General features: G+C 47.8%; 1 protein-coding gene across 1 annotated transcript in view; it reads left to right on the plus strand.

The window, feature by feature from the left end:
• The window catches only part of ttn.2 (titin, tandem duplicate 2), a 256,838-nt gene that overhangs the window by 229,773 nt on the left and 10,094 nt on the right, over nucleotides 1–16,971 (plus strand). Inside the window, exons 225-249 of the mRNA XM_061692635.1 lie at nucleotides 80–373; nucleotides 457–744; nucleotides 839–1,138; nucleotides 1,242–1,576; nucleotides 1,666–3,397; nucleotides 3,485–3,787; nucleotides 3,907–4,218; nucleotides 4,826–5,116; nucleotides 6,293–6,592; nucleotides 7,073–7,214; nucleotides 9,622–9,785; nucleotides 10,502–10,804; nucleotides 10,871–11,152; nucleotides 11,245–11,838; nucleotides 11,925–12,215; nucleotides 12,316–12,615; nucleotides 12,724–13,026; nucleotides 13,111–13,413; nucleotides 13,501–13,769; nucleotides 13,845–14,160; nucleotides 14,685–14,990; nucleotides 15,095–15,394; nucleotides 15,494–16,069; nucleotides 16,151–16,456; nucleotides 16,542–16,924. Of these exons, the coding sequence (XP_061548619.1) occupies nucleotides 80–373; nucleotides 457–744; nucleotides 839–1,138; nucleotides 1,242–1,576; nucleotides 1,666–3,397; nucleotides 3,485–3,787; nucleotides 3,907–4,218; nucleotides 4,826–5,116; nucleotides 6,293–6,592; nucleotides 7,073–7,214; nucleotides 9,622–9,785; nucleotides 10,502–10,804; nucleotides 10,871–11,152; nucleotides 11,245–11,838; nucleotides 11,925–12,215; nucleotides 12,316–12,615; nucleotides 12,724–13,026; nucleotides 13,111–13,413; nucleotides 13,501–13,769; nucleotides 13,845–14,160; nucleotides 14,685–14,990; nucleotides 15,095–15,394; nucleotides 15,494–16,069; nucleotides 16,151–16,456; nucleotides 16,542–16,924 (9,293 nt within the window). The remainder of the gene's footprint in view (nucleotides 1–79; nucleotides 374–456; nucleotides 745–838; nucleotides 1,139–1,241; nucleotides 1,577–1,665; nucleotides 3,398–3,484; nucleotides 3,788–3,906; nucleotides 4,219–4,825; nucleotides 5,117–6,292; nucleotides 6,593–7,072; nucleotides 7,215–9,621; nucleotides 9,786–10,501; nucleotides 10,805–10,870; nucleotides 11,153–11,244; nucleotides 11,839–11,924; nucleotides 12,216–12,315; nucleotides 12,616–12,723; nucleotides 13,027–13,110; nucleotides 13,414–13,500; nucleotides 13,770–13,844; nucleotides 14,161–14,684; nucleotides 14,991–15,094; nucleotides 15,395–15,493; nucleotides 16,070–16,150; nucleotides 16,457–16,541; nucleotides 16,925–16,971) is intronic.

The following is a 16,971-nucleotide window of genomic DNA, read 5'->3' on the forward strand; positions in this document are numbered from 1 at the left end:
GTAATTGTGGCCTTAGTTTATAATTATATGTGTTCGTTGAAACAATGTTTGACCTGTCATTATGGCAAATCCTCTTTAGATCCACCTGGCACCCCCGTCTGCATCGATGTGACGAGAGACTCTGTCACTTTGAGATGGGACATCCCCAAGCGGGACGGAGGTAGCAAGATTGTGGCCTACAGTGTGGAGAGACGCCAAGGCAGAGGGAAATGGCTGCGCTGCAACTTCACTGACATCAGTGAGACCCAGTTTACTGTGACTGGTCTGTCCGCCGGAGACAGATTTGAGTTTAGAGTGATCGCCCGGAATGCTGTGGGAACTGTCAGCCCCCCGTCCAACTCCTCTGGATACATAATGACCAAGGATGAGAGCAGTATGTGTTCTACCATTGGAAAAAAAACAAAAAAAATGGTTTTCAGATTACGAATCCTCACGAGTTCTCTTTGCAATTTGTAGTCTCTCCTGAGATCGAATGGTCTCCAGACCAGGTGCTGACGCTGAGAGCTGGAGAGAATGTCCAGCTTAGCTGCAACATCACCGGTCGTCCAGTACCGCAAGTTACATGGTACAAGGATGGAAACGAGATCGACAAGAGGACCATGATGGACATCGAGATCACAGCAGGTATTGGTACAAGCAGCCTGTTCATTTGCGATGCAGACAGGAACCACCGGGGCATCTACACGGTGGAGGCCAAGAACAGCTCTGGTGCCAAGAAAGCTGACGTCAATGTCAGAGTACAAGGTAACTAAATGGTCACAATGATGCTCCTTATGATGACTGCACCATCCGATTTGTAATTTTTTTTTTAAGCATTTACAAACTTTTGTCTTTTCAGATACTCCTGGACCGGTCAAGGGTCCCATCCGTTTTACCGGGATCACGGCTGAAAAGTGCTCAGTGTGGTGGAACCCACCGGAGAATGACGGTTGTGCCGCCATCACCCACTATGTTGTGGAGAAGAGGGAGACGTCTAGGCTTTCCTGGGCTTTGGTCACCTCCAAGTGTGAAGCCTGCTCATTCAGTGCCACCAACCTCATCAAGGGCAATGAGTACCAGTTCAGAATCTCTGCTGTCAACAAGTTTGGTGTTGGCAAACCACTGGACTCTGTTCCCTTCATTGCACAGATGCAATACAGTAAGAATTTCTTGGAATTCTTGTTGCTTGCCTGAACAAGTTTTCATGTTGTAATGTTAGTTCCTAGTCTCAGCCTTATCTATGTGTCTGTTCCTGTGCTCAGCTGTGCCGGAGGCCCCTGGTACCCCTGATTCTACACATGTGACCGGCAACAGCATCACCCTGTGCTGGAGCAGGCCGAGGTCAGACGGCGGGAATGAGATCAAGCACTACATCTTGGAGAGACGTGAGAAGAAGAGTCTGCGCTGGGTGAAGGTCTCTGCAAAGAGGCCTATCACAGAGCTCAGGCACAGAGTCACCAACCTGACCGAGGGCAATGAGTATGAGTTCCGTGTCATGGCGGAGAACGGCGCCGGTGTCGGACCAGCTAGTGGCACTTCCAGGCTCTTCAAATGCAGAGAGCCAACCAGTGCTCCCAGTGTCCCCACAGTAATCAAGGTAGGTCAGCAACAAGACCTCATGGAGACTTCAAAGAGCAGCATGGTCAAAGTACAACTGGTCCACTAACAGTGGTCTGTGTCCATCAGGTTATTGACTCCACCAAATCCTCTGTCACCCTGGAATGGACCAAGCCAGTCTTTGACGGCGGCCTACCGATCATTGGCTACAATATTGATATGTGCAAGGCCAATCTTGAAGAGTGGCATAGAGTAAATAGCCAGATTTGTATCCACACCCGGTACACTGTCAAGGGCCTGGTTCCCGGTGAGCTCTACAAGTTTAGGGTCAGCGCTGTGAACGGGTCTGGGGAAGGGGAATCCTCAGTGATCCCCAACGCCGTGCAGGCTCTAGATAGGCTAACATCTCCCGAGTTCGACATTGATGCCAACTTCAAGCAGACACATACCGTGAAAAATGGCGGCACCGTCTCCCTTTACGTGGCCTTCCGAGGCAAACCAACTCCTCTGGCCACCTGGTCCCGAGTAGACAGTGAGCTGCCGGTGATGGCCGATATTAACAGCACAGATTCCAACTCAACTCTGACCATCGAGGGCTGCACGCGCTATGAGGCTGGCAAGTACACACTCTCCCTTGAAAACAACAGCGGACGCAAGTCCATTACATTTACCGTCAAAGTGCTGGACACACCCGGACCTCCAGGCGCCTTCACCTTCAAGGACGTCACACGTGGAGCATTAACCATGATGTGGGATGCCCCGAGCAATGACGGAGGATCACGGATCCAACACTATATCGTGGACAAGCGCGAGGCCAGCCGCCTGACGTGGCAAGAAGTCACCACCAAGTGCTCTCGCCAGATGATCAGAGTAACCGGCCTGGACATCGGTGTGTCTTATCTCTTCAGAGTGATTGCTGTTAACCAGTACGGCAAGGGAGAGCCTCACGAGATGACAGACCCCATCATGGCGACAGAAGAACCCGCTCCACCTAAGAGAGTAGATGTTGTTGACACCAGCAGTTCCACAGCCTCGCTGGTCTGGCTTAAGCCTGAACATGACGGTGGCAGCCACATCAGAGGGTACACAGTGGAGTTCAGAGCTGAGGACAAACAGTTCTGGTCTGTCGCTGGGGAGACTAAGTCCCTAAAGATGCTGGTGGAGGGTTTGATTGAGAACACAGAGTATGAATTCAGAGTCAAGGCCAAGAACGACGCTGGCATCAGCGAGCCTCAGGCCACTTTAACCTCTGTGCTTATCAAAGAGCCTCGCATTGAACCCACCGCCGACCTCAGCAGCATCACCAACCAGCTCATAATCTGCAAGACTTCAAATACCTTCACGATTGACATCCCCATTAGCGGAAGGCCAGCACCAAAAGTCACCTGGAAGCTGGAAGAGATGAAATTGAAGGAGACGGACAGAGTTTCCATCAAGACCACCACAGAGCGAACCACTCTGATAGTGAAAGACAGCAAGAGAAGCGACAGTGGAAAATACTACCTCAGCCTTGATAATGCTGCTGGAGTTAAAACCTTCACCGTGACTGTGATGGTGCTTGGAAGACCCAGCCCTCCCACAGGACCCATAGATGTCTCTGGTGTCTCCTCTGACTCCTGCTCACTATCCTGGTTTGAGCCATCTGACGACGGCGGCACCGAAATCAGCAATTATATTGTTGAGAAGCGCGAGTCTGGCTCGGCCTCCTGGCAAGTGGTCAACTCCAGTGTGAAGAGAACTACCATCAAGGTTACTCATCTGACCAAGTATATGGAGTACACGTTCAGAGTGTGCGCCGAGAACAAGTTTGGAGTCAGCAAGTCCATCGAGTCCGCTCCTGTGGTTATTGAACATCCTTTTGGTATGTTTTTAACATACTTTTCTTTATTGCCTCAAATGTTCAGGTATTTTTTCTAAAATGATGATTCCCTCTGATTAACTCCTGAAGTTCCTCCAAGTCCTCCAAGCCGTCCAGATGTGGTGAACGTGTCTGCCAATTCCATCAGCATCAAATGGGATGTTCCCTATGCTGATGGTGGCAGCATGGTGACTGGTTACTGGATTGAGAAGAAAGAGCGCAATACAATTCTCTGGGTAAGGGAGAACAAACTGCCCTGTCTGGACTGTCACTACAAGGTGTCCAGCCTGATTGAGGGACTGGAGTACCAGTTTAGAGTCTACGCCATGAATGTCGCCGGAATTAGCAAGGCCAGTGAGGCCTCTAGACCAGTGGTGGCGCTCAACCCCGTTGGTGAGTAGAAGCCCATTTTTTTTATACATGCAAACCTTTAGTAAATCGGGCACTGTATCTGTACAAGGCCCAAAAACTATCGGGAGTTTAATTTAAAACATCTCAACGCGTCTCCTCAGATCCTCCCGGTCACCCTCAGGTGACAGACATCACTCGCTCCTCTGTGTCGTTGTGCTGGACCGTGCCAGTCAATGACGGCGGCAGCAAGATAGTTGGCTATGTGGTGGAGAGGAAAGTCTACAGTACTGACGAGTGGGATGACAACCGGTGGCTGAAGTGCAACTACACCACCATCACGGAGAACTACTTCACTGTCACCAACCTCGGGGAGGGAGAAACCTTCGAATATCACATCATTGCCAAGAATGCTGCCGGGGTCCACAGTGCGCCTTCCGTATCCACCGGACCTGTGACCTGCAAGGATGAATACTGTAAGCTGTAAAAGTGATGTGGTTTCATCATCAGCTTTTTCAGTTACATTGGTACCTTGACTTATGAGTTAAATTTGTTCTTTGACCAAGATTGTAACTCAGTTTATTCGTATATCAGTTACTTTTCCCCAAAAAAACACCATTACACTTTTAACAAAGAAAAATAGCACTGTTTTGTATAAAAAAACATAGTAAAACTTAAAAAATATCATGAAAGTTATTCCTGTGTTGATTTGTGCCTTTATGGGGTGTGGCCTAGTGATTTACATCAGGAGCTGGAGTCAGGGTGTCCGTTCATAGTCTGCGTGTGAACATCTTCTTCTTGCGCATGTTGTCATTTTGTATTTGTGTGTTTGTGTGTTTCTGTGGCTCTCATTGCCCACATGCTAGCGCATTATGGTACGATAATTGCTAAAAACATTTTCACTTCATTTAAGCAGTGGCATATACAAAGCTCACTCATAACTTGAAAGGCAAAAAAAAAGAAATCGACCAAGTAACAGCTTGTAACTCGTAAAAGTTGGGGCACTTGTAAGTCAAGGTACCACTGTACTTCTCAGTGACATTTCAGCTTTTAAACACTGGAATTTTCTTTCTCCATCTTCAGCTCCTCCCAGAGCGGAGTTGGACAGCAAACTAATTGGTGAGACCATTATTGTCACCGCCGGCTCTGACCTTGTCCTGGATGGTGCAGTGGGAGGCAAACCAGAACCCACCGTTTACTGGTCCAAGGGCGAAAAGATTCTAGAGCTGGGCGAGAAGTACTCACTGACCTACACGAGTACAAGAGCAATGGCTGTCATCAAGAACTGTGACAGATTTGACACCGGCAGATACATCCTGACCGTCAAGAACATCAACGGAATCAAGACAGCTACCGTCAGCGTTAAAGTCCTAGGTCAGTTGATGAAATCTGAACCATAACCAGTAGTGATGTGTCCGTCGCGAACGAAGGTGCTCTTAGGGCCAGCTTTTTTAAGTGAACGACGACAGCCAGCTCCTAATTTGGAGCTGCTCTCATTGTTCACTTCAAAGAACCCGCACGTGATTGATCAATGTGTGACTCTGTCTCTGTCTGTGCCGGGGCGACAGTTACAATTGCATACACAGCACCCAGAGGAAGGAGGAAGACGAGAGTGACACAGAGCAAGGGGCCACAAAGAGAGACAACACATAAACACTAATAATGAATAGTTAAGAAAATGAGTGACAGCAAGAAAAGGAGTAAAATCTGGACACATTTTAAGTTTATTGACAATATAAAGGCAGGGTGTAGAGTGTACAAGAAAAATAATCTCTTTTCGAGCTGGCTCCGAAAAACAACTTCCACTGGCACCCATCCTTGAAATGGGAAGAGTAAAGACAATAATTTGAACCTGATATTAATGAAGGTGCCAATGTGTCTAATGCAACTGTTGCTGCTGGAGACTGCATTGTAGCAACTTTGTGAGAGAATCTTCTCCAAAAAGATAATTTCTGATAGAAGAAACCGTATCAGCTCCTCAACGCTGAGGAACTGGGTGTTTCTTGAATCCAATCTTAACTAGAGAAATGTTTTCTGAATGCTTTTTTTTTGGGGGGGGGGGGGGGGGGGTCATATTTTACTTTGCTCTGATTCTGTGTTGCTTCACTTTTAATTTTTTATGTAGAAAAATTGTTAAACGTTCAATTGTGAACAGTTAAGTTTGTTTTTGTAGTCTTTTTTGTAGCACCACAAAGAGTGAATAAATAAATGCATATTTTTATCATAAACAAATAAATAAAAATAAAATTTTTATAGAAGAAATTTTGCATATAGTTTTACATTATTGTTGGTAATAAATAAATTCAAGCAACAAAAGAGCCAGCTCTTCTTAGTGAGCAGAGTGAAGAGGTGGTTCTTTAAAACGAACCGTAATTCCCATCACTAATAATCAAATCTTTTTGAGAAGGCGTGCAATTCCAAATTCAGACTTGCCTGTATACTGTAAATATCCATAAAAAATGATTGCAAAAAGATCTGCAGTATAGTAGTGATATGAACAAGGAATGGCAGTGTATATATTTGCTCTAAATCTCTTTTTGTGCCTCGCAGACACTCCTGGGCCTCCAGCTGATAAGATCGTGATTAGCAGAGTGACAGAGGAGAAGTGCACGGTGTCCTGGAAGATCCCCCTGGAGGACGGTGGCGACATAGTCAGCCATTATATCGTGGAGCGCCGTGAGACCAGTCGCCTCAACTGGATCATTATGGAGACCGAGTGCAAGAGCTTGTCGTGTGTCATTACCCGGCTGATCAAGGGCAATGAGTACATCTTCCGAGTGCGGGGAGTCAACAAGTATGGACCTGGTGTTCCACTGGAATCTGATCCGGTCATCGCCAGGAACGCTTATAGTAAGACTTATATCCAAACGTGGTCTTTTTTTAGCCCACGCACAAGTGACTAAGGTGCTTTTGGCTCAGTAGAAATAGGTTAAATCCTATATACAGAGTGAGACTCTTATGTATGTGCAAGTCATCAGTAAATATCTCCCTCTCTCTCTCTAGAGCCATCTAGAGAGAGAGAGAGAGAGAGAGGTGTGTGTGTGTATATTTCATTTATTCATATATATAGTCTTAACCTTCACATTTCAACGAAGTCCCAAGATGCTGTTGCGAAAAACAATCAAGTCAATTGGAGTCTCATTAATACCAAATCAAAGTTAAGTGGAGTCTTTCATAAGTTTTAGACAAGCAAGTCCCAAAGCCTACACTTTCAGACTGAAATCTGACTTGGGTCAAGTCATGTAAAGTCCCCCACCTCTGCTAAAAGGTCAGAAAAGGTTGACTGCACTTTTGTGTCTGTGACTGTAACCTTGCTCATCTCTACTCCAGCCTTGCCGTCCCCACCGGGCACACCAGAGGTCACAGCAGTGGGCAAGGAACACGTCATCATCGAGTGGTTGAAGCCAGAAAGTGACGGAGGCAGCGAGATCAAAACCTACTTTGTAGACAAACGTGAGAAGAATAGCACCAGGTAGGAGCGACGCATTCTCTAATCGGTAAAAACACAAATCTAATCAAGATAAAATATCTTAAATCAAGGCAAAATATACTGTATGTGTCCTTGGCCTGCCAAGATATTTCTTCTACCTGGCAGTTTTTGTGTAAGGCTGTTCATGAGATCATGGTTCACGGAGAACCATGATCTCAGATTTGGAGGTGCTGATTTTCATCCCAACTGCTTCTCACTCGGCTGCGAACCGCTCCAGTGAGAGTTGGAGATCACGGCTTGATGAAGCCAACAGAACCACATCATCTTCAAAAAGCAGAAAGGCCACCAAACCGGACCCCCTCTATGCCTTGGCTGCACCTAGAAATTCTGTCCATAAAGGTTATGAACAGAATCGGTGACAAAGGGCAGCCTTGCTGGAGTCCAACCCTCACCGGAAAGGAATCCAACTTACTGCCGGCAATGCGGACCAAACTCTGACACAGGTTGTACAGGGAGTGAACAACCCGTGTAAGGGTGTTCAGTATCCCATACTCCCGAAGTAACCCCAAAGGACTCCTCAAGGGACACGGTCGAAAAAAACACTGTAGACTGGTTCGGCAAGCTCCCATGCACCCTCGAGGACCATGGCGAGGGTGTAGCAGTGGTCCACTGTTCCATGCCCAGGACGAATACCACACTGCTCCTCCTGATTCTGAGATTCGACTTCCTGACGGACCCTCCTCTCCGGCAACCCTGAATAAACCTTACCAGGGAGGCTGAGGAGTGTGATCCCCTGTAGTTGGAACACACGTCCGGTTCCCCTTCTTAAAAAGGGGGGGCCACCACCCCAGTCTGCCAATTCAGAGGCACTTTCCCCGTTGTCCACGCGATTTTGCAGAGGCGTGTCAACCAGGACATTCCCATAACAGCCAGAGCCTTTAGGGCAAATATCATCCACCTTGCCACCGAGGAGCTTTTTAACCACCTTGGTGACCTCAACCCCAGAGATAGGAGAGCCCGCCTCAGAGATCCCAGACTCTGCTTCCTCATGGGAAGGCATGTCGGTAGAATTGAGGAGGTCTTCAAAGTATTTTCCACACCAACTCACAATGTCCCGAGTGCATGTCATCAGCGCCCCTTCCCCACAATTCACGGTGTTGATGGCGCACTGCTTCCCCCTCCTGAGACACCGGATGGTGGATCAGAATTTCCTCGAAGCCATCCAGAAGTAATTTTCCATGGGCTCACCAAACTCCTCCCACGCCCGAGTTCTTGCCTCAGTGACCACCAAAGCTGCATTCCACTTTGCCAGCCAGTAACCATCAGCTGCCTCAGGAGTTCCACAGGCTAAAAATGCCCGATAGGACTCCTTCAGCTTGGCGGCATCCCTCACCACTGGTGTCCACCAATGGGTTTAAGGGTTGCCGCCACGACTGGCACCGACTACCTTACGGCCACAGCTCAGGTCGGCCGCCTCAGCAATGGAGGCGCGGAACATGGTCCACTCTGACTCAATATCCCCCGCCTCCCCTGGAACGTGAGCAATATTCTGTCGGAGGTGGGAGTTGAAATTTCTTCTGATAAGGGATTCTCCCATACCTTCCCAACAGACCCTCACAATACATTTGGGCCCGCCAGGTCGGACCAGCATCTTCCTCCACCATTGGAGGCAACACACAACTAGGTGGTGATCAGTTGACAGCTCCGCCCCTCTCTTGACCCGAGTGTCCAAAACATGCACCCGCAAGTCCGATGACACAACCACAGTCAATCTTCGAACTGCGGCCTAGGGTGTCCTGGTGCCAAGTGCACATTTGCACTTTTTTCCTAATTTCCTTAAAGGGTACATATTTTGGTATACCAACTTTTTATAGTATTTGGGATGTAATATTGTCTCTATGGTGCCCCAGTAAACATGTGAAATATGAATTAAAATCGTCCACGGATTCCTGAGTTACAGACGTTTTTTTCTGCAGAGAGGCCTGAAATCAGGTCATTCAAATTTTTCGAGCTTATCTTCGTCACTAGCGAAGCTCTCCGTGTACCTCTCTGCTCCCAAGCCAGCGCTGTCAACAAGTGGGTCTTCTACACGGAGGCAACCAATCAGAGGAAAGGGTGCAATCTTAACCACATATGGACAAAGCAGATACAAAACTGGGTAAAACAGAAGTCGCTGTCAGAGGGGCCTTTTCTGGACACTCATTTGACAAAACCAAGGGGTTTTTTGGTTGTTTTTTTTAATGAAATTGACATTTTTATACTTACTCCATGTTAGAGAGCCATTCTATGGAGGTCTAAACCAAAATACGTGACATTTAAATAAAAAACTAATTTTAAAAATGGCCTTATTTCATTCCTCCTTGTTTTTTGTTTTTTTTTAATCTCAGTTTTTGCAGTTTTGTATGTCTTCTATGTGCTCTGACACCTTCTCTCTACTTTTGCAAATCAGGTGGACACGGGTCAATAAGACATACACCATCTATGACACACGTCTGAAGATCACAGGCCTGCTGGAAGGAAGCGAATATCAATTCAGAGTGACAGCCGTCAATGCGGCAGGAGACAGTCAGCCCAGCGATGCCTCACCTTATATCCTCCTCAAAGATCCCACCTGTGAGACTCTGTTTGTTTGTTCATCTACACTAGTGGTGTCCAAACCGTTTCTTCTAAGTGCCCCATACAGAAAAATCAAAAGATCACTTTGGAGGATCATTCTTCACATTTAATATATTTATAGTAACACTGTGAGGCCGATGTGCTTACCACTAATTCATATGTTATATGTATTTGCTAAAAAAGCAAAATGTTAAGGAGTTTTCAGGCTTTTGGGGTGGCCAGGGGCAATGTATCCCACCAGAATAGGTCCACCCCTGCACTGAGCAGATCTCCACATTCAGAACCAAAACAAGAGTAAGGTGTACTTAGGTAGCCTTGACATCAAACAGAAAGTAGATCAAGTAGATTCATGCTCTTTGCTGCTCTAACTGTATTATCTTTTGTCTTTGAGAAGTTATGAACTGAAAGGGTGGTATATGTTACTATTTTACTTGAGAATAGTTTCTTTGAATCTTTGCAAATCTAGAAAACCTCTATGTAAAACCAAGTCGTGGTAGTGGGATTACTAGTAGTAGTAGTAGTGGGGCGTTGCACCGCAAAACAGGCAAATGACATGGGCAGTGTCAGTTATTAATTAAAAAATATGCCGCGCGGTGCTAAACGGACTGTGGGCCGCAGATGGCCCCAAGGTTGTAGTTAGGACAACCCTGATCTACTTGTACACCGAGGCACTTTTAAACAACATTCAAACATTCACTTTTATTCCCTCGTAGACACCCCAGCTCCCCCGTCAGTGCCTCGCATCACAGACACAACCAAGCACAGCATTAGTATGACTTGGACCAGGCCCATGTATGATGGCGGCTCAGATGTCACCGGCTACGTGGTGGAAATACTGGAGGATGGTTCTGAGCAGTGGTATCGCGCCACCACCAAGGCTCTCAAGACTAACGAGTACCTGGCCGGCGGCCTGGTCGCCAATAAAAAATACAGATTCAGGGTGGCAGCTGTCAACAACAACGGCACTGGAGAGTTCAGCGAACCCAGTGCTGAGATCGAGCCCCTGGAGAGAATTGGTAAGTCTTGCCTGGAGGATATCATTTATAGCACAACCTGACTGTGATGGCACTGTGTCCTCTCAGAAATGCCCGACCTGGAACTGGACGACGACCTGAAGAAGACTGTTTGTCTTCGTGCTGGAGGAACCTTGCGACTCTTTGTCACCGTTGGTGGACGCCCGACGCCAGTGGTGTCGTGGAGGAAAACAGAGGTGGAACTGCAGAGTCGCGGTTTCATCGAGACCACCGACAGCTACACCATGCTGATTGTGGAGAAGGTTGACCGTTATGACTCTGGAAAATATATTGTGGAGGCGGAGAACCCGTCAGGCAAGAAGTCTGCAACCATCCTGGTCAAAGTCTATGGTAGGTGAACAAACATCCAAAGATTCCATGAATGCAAAATTAGAGGTTGAAAACAGGAGTCTAATTTATCTTTTTCTACTCATCTCCTGTAGACACTCCTGGTCCTCCAGGATCTGTGAAAGTGAAGGACTATACCAAGGAATCTGTTGTCATCACCTGGGACGTCCCGAGTATTGATGGGGGCGCCCATGTCTGCAACTACATCGTGGAGAAACGTGAAGCCAGCATGAAGTCTTACAAGACTGTCACCACAGAGTGTAGAAAGACCCTGTTCAGGATCACTGGCCTGGAGGAGGGTGCGCACTACTTCTTTAGAGTTCTGCCGGAGAACATCTATGGTGTTGGTGAGCCCTGCGAGACAGCTGAGGCTGTGCTGGTGTGCGAAGTACCATCAGTGCCTCTGAGCCTCCAGATTGTCGATGTCACAAAGTCCTCAGTCACTCTGCGCTGGGAGAAACCTATGCATGAAGGCGGTAGCAGGCTGACGGGCTTCATTATTGAAGCCTGCAGGGTGTCTACAGACAGGTGGACCACCGTGGCCACTGTCAAGGCCTCAATTTACCAGTACACTATCCAGTTTCTGACAGAGTACGACCAGTACTTTTTCAGGATCCGAGCCTGTAACAGCAGAGGAACCAGTGAGACCATGGACATCATCACCCCTGTCACCATCCAGGAAATTAAAGGTAGGAGTGCGACTGCTAAGAGATACAAACCTTAACATTTATCATTTCACCTGATGCATCCATGCCACCGCTCCGCTTGTCTCCAGTGATGCCAAAGATCGACATAACCAGCATTCCTCAGAAGATCGTCCATGTCCCCCGCGGTAAACCCATTGACCTCAACTTGCCAATTATGGCCAAACCACCACCCATCTGCTCCTGGTTCTTTGGCGGCGTCCAGCTGAAGGACAGCCTTGAGCGCATCAAAATCGAAAGCAATGGCAATTACAGCCATCTCGTAATCCGAGAGACCACCATTAACGACACAGGAGACTACATGCTGGAGGTCAAAAATGCCATTGGTGTGGCAACTGAAGTATTTAAAATCATCATTCTTGGTAAGGACACAGAATCCCCAAATTGACACTGATCTGATTTACAATTTTCAGTTGTTTGCAGTGTGAGATCTGGACTATACTCTTCATGTGCTTTTTTTAGACAAACCCGGCATACCAGTCGGCCCTATGAAGATCGTGGAGGTTGACGGCTTATCAGTGACCGTTAGCTGGGAACCGCCAGAGAAGGATGGCGGTGCTAACATCAGCGGCTATGTAGTTGAACAGCGCGATGCTCACCGTCCTGGCTGGATCACCGTCTCAGAATCGGTGACCCGACCATGCTTCAAGTTTACCAGACTCTCTGAGGGAACTGAGTATGTGTTCCGTGTTGCCGCCATGAACCGCTTCGGTGTTGGTTGCTTCCTACAGTCGGAAGTGGTGGAATGCAAGAGCGCCGAGAGTGAGTCCACATTAGAGATTCACAACACCTCAAGGCCCTGTAGTGATGTTTGATTCATCTGTAATTCTATTATTTTCCTCCTAATCCATCTGTGGTTCACTTGTGCAGGCATTCCTGGACCTCCAAGCAGACCAGATGTGCTTGATGTCACTCACGAGGGCATGACCCTGACCTGGCTTCCACCAGAAGACAATGGTGGCTCTACCATTGCTGGCTATATCATTGAGCGCAAGGAGCCGCGTTCCGACAGATGGCTGAGGATCAACAAGAACCCGGTGACCATGACCAGGTATCGCTCTTCTGGTCTGATTGAAGGCCTGGAGTACGAATACCGCATCACTGCCATTAACTCCAGAGGAACAGGCAAACCGAGCGAGACCTCTGCCATCACTGTTGCCATTGACCCCATAGGTACATGATGAGCTTATTGACGTACATAGACAGATGTACTTGTGAATCAATCAATGTGACCCAAAGTGTCCTGTTGTTAAATAGCGCCACCAGGTCCTCCGGTTAAGCCCAAAGTCATAGACACTACCAGAACCTCTGTGTCTCTGGCCTGGTTGCCTCCTGAAGAGGAAGGCGGCTCCGTGGTCAGCGGTTACCTGGTTGAGATGCAGAAGGTGGACCAGGTGGAGTGGACCTTGTGCAACACCACACCCACCAAAATGCGCGAGTACACCCTCACTCACATGCCCCAGGGTGCTGAGTACAAGTTCAGAGTCATCGCCTGCAATGCTGGTGGCACTGGAGAGCCGGCAGAGATTCCTGGGGTGGTCAAAGTCCAGGAGATGCTCAGTAAGATAAATCAATTTGATCGTTTGTACAGTGAATTATAAAATTTGCGATCTGTCTAACCAAAATACCCTACCGTGTCTCCCTTAGATTATCCTGAATACAAGCTAGATAGTAGATATGAGGAGGGCTACGTTGTGCGGCAAGGAGGAGTCATTTGCCTGTCCGTCCGTGTCAGTGGTAAACCCATCCCTACATGCAAGTGGACCAAAGATGGACGTGACATCTCCCACCGGGCCATGATTGCCACCAATGATGACATAACAGAGCTCGTCATCAAAGAGGCTCACAAGGACGACACGGGTACTTATGACTTGGTGTTGGAGAACAAATGTGGCAGGAAAGCCGTGTACATCAAGGTAAGGTCAAATCCTGCTAGTTACAACCAAGTTAAGTTCTTTTTGAGCTCATATGTGGATGTCTTTTGTCTTTAGGTGAAGGTAATGGGACGTCCCGATGTCCCGGAGGGCCCTCTGGAGTTTGACGACATTCAAGCCAGATCAGTTCGGGTCAGTTGGAGACCTCCGTCCGACGACGGAGGCTCTGACTTACTGGGATACATAATGGAGAGGCGAGAAGTCCCCAAGGCTGCTTGGTACACGGTGGACACCCGGGTCACAGAGAACTCTCTGGTGGTCAAAGGCCTAAAAGAGAATGTGCAGTACCACTTCAGGATCTCTGCTGAGAACCAGTTTGGTGTCAGCCGGTCTCTGAAGTCTGAGGAGGCTGTCACAGCAAAGACACCTCTCTGTGAGTACCGGAAATGGATATAAGCGGTAACATGTCCTACAAGTGCCGCAGCTAACAAGTCGTTCGAGTTACAAGCAGTCTCTTGGTCCATTTTGACCAATTTACATTACGAGCAAGGTTCAGATATCCTGTTTGCTCGAGTGAAGTTTAAAAAAATAGAGAATTTAAGGTACTGTAATGCCGTTGCATGTGGCCAAGCAGAGCCAACAGTCAAACACACAAATACAAAATGAATGATAAATGAATACATTCTAATTATTATGCTTTATTGTTTTTATGGAATACACTGGTATTTTTCTTTATTAAAAACACGCAACAAAATGTGTTTTGGGATGTTGGAATAATTCCATGGCATTTCAATCCATTTCACCGGGGAAAATGATTTGATATAGGAGTAAATTTGTTACTAGTGGGGTCACGGAACGGATTAAGCTTGTAAATCAAAGTACCGCTGTTTTACATGCAGTATTTCAATAATACCATATCTCTTATGAGCCGTTTGTTTCAATATTATTAATCTACAGGCCCACCAGAACCCCCAAGCAATCCTCCAGAGATTATGGACGTGGCCAAGTCCTCAGTGTCTCTGTCCTGGGCCCGGCCCCGGGACGACGGCGGCTCCCGTGTGACAGGATACTTTGTTGAGAGGAGGGAGGTTTCCACAGAGAAGTGGGTCCGCCACAACAAGACTCACATCACGACCACCATGTACAACATCACCGGCCTCATCCCCGATGCAGAGTATATGTTCAGAATTGTGGCTCAAAATGATGTCGGACAGAGTGAACCGGGCCCCGTCTCCGAGTCGGTGGTCTGCAAAGAGCCATTCGGTGTGTAAATATTCTCTGATGATGCAATCAGTTGTGGGGAGCTAATTAATTAAATCTTTGTTGTTATTGTGTCTTTGACGTGCGCCCTTATCTCTTCTTGACAGACAAACCAAGCCAACCGGGAGAGATCGACATCATATCTGTCACCAAAGACTGCATAACCATTCACTGGTTGCGGCCCGACTTTGATGGGGGCAAGGAGATCTTGGGTTACTGGATTGAGTTTAGGCAGGCTGGTGAAAGTGCCTGGAAGAAGTGCAACAAAGAGCGTTCCAAGGACCGTCAGTTCACCATGGGTGGCCTGATAGAGGCCACAGAGTATGAGTTCAGAGTCTTAGCTGAGAACGAAGCCGGACTCAGCAGGCCTAAGCGCACCCCCATGGGCATCAAGACTAAGTTGAGCGGTGAGTGACAGATAATGTTCATCATCTTACTGCTCAAAATACCAGATCTGGTTCTGTTGTCAAATGCACTCTTTGAAATTGACCTTTGTTGTTTTGCAGTTGGCGAGGCTCCGGCTTTGAAGGAAGACATCCAGGATGTCACAATCAAGCTTGGCGAATCAGGCACGCTTTCCTGCGGCATCATCGGCAGACCTCTGCCTGAGATCAAGTGGTACCGCTATGGCAAAGAACTGATCCAGAGTCGGAAGTACAAGATGAGCTCGGACGGCCGCAACCACTCCCTCAGCATCCTGACAGATGACCAGGAGGACGAGGGTCTGTACACCTGCAGGGCCATCAACGAAGCTGGGGAGATCGAGACCAGTGGTAAACTGCGGCTAGAGGCAGCACCTCAGCTGCACCCCGGCTTCCCTCTAAAGGAGAAGTATTACGCCGGAGCTGGCACCAGCCTCCGCCTCCACGTGGTCTACATCGGCCGTCCCATTCCACAGATTATGTGGTTCTATGACAAGAAGCCTCTGAACTCGTCCGAGAAAGTTATTATTGAGAACACAGAGAGCTATACCCACCTGGTGGTGAGGAACGTCCAGAGGAAGACCAACGCTGGCCGTTACAAGGTGCAGCTGAGCAACAAGTTTGGAACCGTCGACACTGTTTTGCGGGTTGAGATCCAAGGTGATGTTATAATTTTAAGATAACTAAATTATACATTTGTAACTGCTGAAAATCTAAAACTGCCTGTTTTGCTGTTTACAGATAAGCCATGTATCCCAGAGGGCCCAGTGGTGGTTGAAGCTCTGTTGAAGAGCTCTGTCATTATCAGCTGGAAGGCTCCCAAAGACGACGGCGGCTCCATGATCACCAACTACATTGTGGAGAAACGCATGGCCAAAGAGGGAGAAGTGTGGAACCTCGTGTCCTCTTCTATCTCTGGCACCACGTGTCGTGTACCCAACCTCGTGGAGAGTGCCGGATATTACTTCCGGGTTTCTGCTCAGAATCAGTATGGGGTCAGCGAGCCTCTTGAGATCCCCTCAGTGGTGATCATCAAGAGTCCATTCGGTGAGTCACGTACACACAAAAAAAGGAAAAATGTATGTTTGATTTATCTTTCATCTTATTGTGGTGCTTTTTGTTCATTCCTTAGAAAAACCTGGCATACCACAGCAGCCTTTCATTGTCAGCTCCTCCAAGGACTCATGTGTTGTCTGCTGGAAGCCACCAAGCAGTGACGGTGGAGCTAAAGTCTCCGCCTACTATCTAGAGAAACGCGAGAAGAAGCAGAACAAGTGGATGTCAGTCACCAGTAAGAAGATTGTGGAGACCAGCTACGAGGTCACAGGCCTAATTGAGGGCTTTGAGTACGAGTTCCGTGTCAAGTGTGAGAATGTGGGCGGAGAGAGCGACTGGAGTGAAATCTCAGAGCCCATCGTGCCCAAGTCCGACCAGTCTCTGCGTGCTCCTGGCTTCAGGGAGGAGATCAGGGCCATAACTGTCAAATACCATGCCAATGCTACTTTTGTTACCAAGGTTCTTATCTCTGTATTCTTAAATCCCTTGACAACAATGCAGATCTT

The sequence above is a fragment of the Phycodurus eques genome, chromosome 12, assembly GCF_024500275.1.
Source record: "Phycodurus eques isolate BA_2022a chromosome 12, UOR_Pequ_1.1, whole genome shotgun sequence".
Classification (NCBI taxonomy): Eukaryota; Metazoa; Chordata; class Actinopteri; order Syngnathiformes; family Syngnathidae; genus Phycodurus; species Phycodurus eques.